The following is a 5000-nucleotide window of genomic DNA, read 5'->3' as shown; positions in this document are numbered from 1 at the left end:
ATGGAATTTGTAACGTCTATATATATATATACTAGGGAGTAATAGATAGGATATTTTCTTTTAAATCCCCCGTACATTCGCTAATTACATAAACGCACTTGGACATTTAATCGGCTGTGATCACCCTCGGGACATTTCGCGGGGGTTTATACTATTACGCTCGTGTACATTTCTCGCTGCTGTTGCAAGTGGCGGTGCTATAAATCCACATTTGCATGTATCACGGCACTGAGTGTGGGCTGGGGCACAGATATCGAGGGCTGTGGCTATCTGAGTATCTGCGTAGGCACGAGAGAGTGGACGACTACGCAAGACTGGATGGTGGTGAAGCTAGCAAGGTGTGTGCGCGTGTAGCAATGTGCCTGTCGGTAGAGTGGACGACTGCTTATGGCTGTGTTAGGTGTGGGAGCTGGCTGGGTGTAGGGGGGAAGGTGTGCGCATGTAGCAATAAGTCTGTCGGTAAAATGAACTTAGGTCACGTCTCAGTAGTGAGTCGTAGGCTGGGTGGTGGTGGCGGGCTGGCTGGGTGTAAGAGAGAAGGTGTGTAACGATGAGGGGGAGCGTGACTCATTCGTGTACCTTCGGTGACTGGCGCGTAGACAAACTGACAGTCGTCGTTAACGGCGTCCTCAGGCAGCTCGCACTTTCCGTCGTGGCGCCCCCTGGGAGTCCAGATCGTGTTCTGCGCACAGCGCATGCGCTTCGGCCATCCGCGATCGCAGATGTAGAACATGCCACAGTCGTCCGGATCCGTTGCGAACGTAGCGTTGTCAATTCCCGGCGCGCATGCCATCTCCGCCGATAGAGGGACCCCGAATCGCTTCACGCGAGATGGCGCTGCGGCGCTCAGTCCTACACCTGCAGCAGACGAACGAGGATCGTATAAAATTTCTAATTGCGCAATGTTTGATTCGTGCATTTTTTTAGCATGTGCGAAGAGCAGACTTAATAAATGAGTATGAAAACCTTGCGCGCACGCAATCATGCGATGACAATAGAACGCCTACTCCTGCTCCTGCTCACTTGTTCGTCTATCGCGCACGTAGGAGTAAAAGTTTTATCGGAAATTATTGCGTAGTAATAAATTTCATTACTATATTGCGATAGACGCCCTCGTCCGGTGGCTAGAACGTCATCGGATTTGCCCGTGAACAGCGATTAAGATCACGGTACCAGAACCACCTATTAATCTAACTGCTATACCGCTTTAACTTGGTGACCCATGAGTGATCGGTCATACAAGCCCGGGGCGGAGGAGTGGGTAAATTACATATAAGAACAGCTATCCATTCACTGCTTGATTGATACAGTAGCCGCATAACATAGATGAGATACCGTTGATCATGTATAGTAAGCGGCTCGTTAAAATCCTACCGGTGTCAGGCTGTCATTAGAACTACGCGGTTTTCATTTTTCTTGTCTCGATCGGCGTCGCTACCATGGGAACGTGACGAGCTATAATTAGCACGAGAGCGACTTTCTACCGGACGTATGTAATCATCGCGAGCGCCAACAGTCGCAGACGATCTAATTTTAAACGCGCATGCGTGAACTACTGCTTGCGCGACGTTGCTTTGAGTCTTGGGGCCATTTTAAATTTTGAATTTGTAATTTAATTTCTAGTTTCTTTTACAAGGCGAGAGACGAAAGTTCATTCTTTGACGTGTTAAGTGTCTACATTTCACCGAGGCGGTGGCTACACGGTGTAATTATAGCGTCGGGATGGGCTGCTTTTAGAACACGTTTATGCGCCGTGTCTACATAGGTTTAGTGGATTCAGTGAGATTCGAACTTGTGCAGCGTCTTTTACCCGCTGGGGTTGGGTATGTACCATTCGTCGCATCGCCTGCCGGTAGCAGCAGTCATCCATATATAGAGGACATTCAAACACGTTTTAACGACAGACGGCGTACGTCATTAGTAGGGTTCGATCGCATGTCACGTAATCTCGTGTTTTGATAAATTTACGTAATCTAAGTGTCCCTACTGACATCATTCCCTGCTCTCATGGACCGTGGTCGCAGTAATAAGCACCTAGTAACTATATAGCAATCCATCCATACAACCCAACCACGTACGGCCATCTGTGTGTTATGGCAAAAGAGGCGTATACACTCTATATAGCCTTGAAATAATCACGCCTATGACATCCGCTGTCGTAACCTTAATTTTTCACCTACTCTCACAATAATTATCATTTAGCCTCTCCCCTCGCGATTACGCCTTCTCCATACAACCGTATATCAATATACTGCCGCGCGTCTTTTCATGCTAGTCACAGCGTGGCGCGCTCTGTTCGTCTCGCAGATGAAAGGGGTTGTTCTGCGGTTCTTACATTCGCCTGTCGAATAGAAAGTGATTCGTGGCAGCTGCCGTTTAATGAAGATATCCGCTGCGATGTGCCGGGACAATCTCTTCTTTTGATATCGATCGATAGCCTTGGCGAATGTTTGCGAATTAAACGCTCTCTAGCCAGACGGCTGGAGTTTCACGTGTCAACAGGAAGATGGCACGTTGGAGCACACAATGGTATTTTTTAAGGATCCGTTGGTTTGAGACGGCCCTGGCCTTTCCCACGACGTATGCAATAATTAATGTTTCTGCGTTACACGCAGCACTGACTATAGAGGTATCATTACCAGGAGTGTCATAAGATAGTCATAATATAGTCACAATAGAGTTAGTATTATACACTCCTGCTATTACTATATCCACTAACTACTGAGTTCAGCTTCAGGTTAAATATAAACTTAATATGGCCTGTGCATACAGGATGTAGCCGCACGGTTACCAGGTTGCATGGAAATATTACTTGCGTGTAGGCATGTGCGCTTTCTGCACAGGTCTCTGTGTGCAGGTACCGTAACACACCGTCCACACGTAGGCCTACCATCCTAATTATACATTATGTACCGCAAATTCTTCTACGTGATACGCATATGAATACTAACAGTAATTTGTTAATTTCACAGTGCAATTATAAAAAGCACCCCCCCCCATTAATGCGCTAATCACGTCATCTACAACAATATAAGCAATCACTGGACAAATCATAACCGCTTGCGGAAATACATGTCACAAACATGTAGGTGATAATGCAAACATAACACTATGCAAGCAGCGCAAAAGGTGGGTTGGTATAAACTCGCGTGAAGGAGTTAGTTTGACGGTGCATGCTCGAGAACGTGATTGCCGAAGAGGCGTCCTCACGTCACAGGCGAGTTGTGGCGGTTGACCATTAATAACGAACTATAGTCTCGCCTGCAGCAGGATGGAATTCCTAACAACGCCCTCCGCATCTCGTTATATGGCAACGCGAGATATTTTTTTCCCACGAGCGTACATATAATGTGCTTCGCGGGAAACAGGATCTCGCGTGATATTATTACTGTGAAGCGAGCAAACTCGCTGTATGCGGGATGTGTGTAAATAGAGGCACCATGGGAGCCACGTGGAGAAATTCTTAACTATGGCAACGTACAGCACGCAATTAAAGATGTGTTCTTCGCCAACCTTTACAGATCATTGAGTGCTAATAGCGTATTATTTCCAAGTGGCCAGGCGTGCCTTCCTATATCTGATTAATTCCGTACGTCACTTAGCTTAATTCTATAGCCCCAGGTGTAAACCGCGTAAAGCTTTATTGTGCTTGCCCAATTGCTTATGAAATTGACCTAAAATATCGGACGTTTTACGAGGCGGTCAAGCCCCGATGAAAGATTTTGCCAAGGTGCGTGCGAGGAAGAGGTGAGCTCTTGGGCACTGTAAAAAGTAATCAAAGGGAACTTTTCTCTGAAACACAAAAGCCTCACTGAAAAACACTCGAATAGAGACCAAAGGCACAATGTCATTGTTGGTGTGCGATCGTTTCCCGGGTTCATTACAGTATCATTATCCAACAACGTAAAAAGACCATATTATTTTTGTTAGCCTAGTCTTATAGAATCATACGATTGCTAACCGTGTCGGTGCGCATGGCGCGTCTATGTCCAATCTGCGCTCTCTCTCTCTCTCATATCTTCTCTCTCCTCTCTCTCTTTCTTGCTCTGTTACTTTTTTCTCGTCTCTCGGGTCTCTCGTTGTCAATTCTCTCTCCCCCCTCTCTATCTCGGTTCTGTCTCTCTCTCTCTCGCGCTCTTTGCTCATTCTGTGGGTGTGTGTGTGTGTGTGTGTGTTGCGTGCGAGTGCCGTGCGTGCGTGCGTGCGTGCGCGTTGTGTATGGATGTACCGCGATGTCTATGGCGTGCGTCCGATTTTTCGGGTGGCGATTAGCTGCGTTTACGCTTTCAGGTTTCGCGTGGCCAGAGGGCCTGATTTGTACGTTGGAGTCTAGATCCTTGTTATAATTAAAGTCAACAAGGTCATGAATACAACCACTGCCGGCTAGGCTTTCGGTCACGTAATATCGAAGGCCGCGCGGGACACACCTTGCTTTCGAAAGCGCGCCCGCTTTCGCCTGAGTGGTACACCACACCCGCGGCTAGCCAAAGCCGCTAGCCCGCAGCAGCCTAATGCAGAGACCATATCTAATATCATAAACCGGCTGTGGGTGATCGTAAACGCAAAGAAGAAACGACTAATTCAAAAAGCGCCCCGTCAAGTCTATAGCCTACCATTAACGTCTTATAGATGTTGGCTCTCGTCTCAAAAATCGTGCTCCGCTATACTATATCGCAGCTTTGAAACCGGATTTGTCTAACCATCAACGCGAATCATTTCTAAACGCCCGATCCATAGAAGCTGCGGTGTGCAATCGCGGACACAGAGCGATCCCAGTATTCCCGGTGCGTTTTTGCCAGTCTCTACGATTAGGAACATCAGTGTGCGTTAAATAATTGCGTAATAGCGGTAGGTATATATATACGCGGTTGCCTTTTTAAAAAGCATTGCCTGCCGCTAGAAGGGGAGCGCCACATCGACTCTACTGACACAGTCCATATAAACGTGCTCGAGTGAGAACGGTGCGGCAGAGAGTCAACTAGCCATCAAATGAATACAAT

The 5000-nt window shown here is 47.2% G+C and overlaps 1 protein-coding gene across 1 annotated transcript in view; it reads right to left on the bottom strand.

Moving 5' to 3' along the window:
- Nucleotides 1–5000, bottom strand: part of LOC106805169 — a 35149-nt gene that overhangs the window by 6341 nt on the left and 23808 nt on the right. The window contains exon 2 of the mRNA XM_014806664.1: nt 580–858. Coding sequence (XP_014662150.1) covers nt 580–858 — 279 coding nt within the window. The remainder of the gene's footprint in view (nt 1–579; nt 859–5000) is intronic.

This window comes from Priapulus caudatus, unplaced genomic scaffold, assembly GCF_000485595.1.
Source record: "Priapulus caudatus unplaced genomic scaffold, Priapulus_caudatus-5.0.1 Scaffold103, whole genome shotgun sequence".
NCBI classification, from domain to species: Eukaryota; Metazoa; Priapulida; class Priapulimorpha; order Priapulimorphida; family Priapulidae; genus Priapulus; species Priapulus caudatus.
This window is presented reverse-complemented; position numbering and strand designations above follow the sequence as displayed.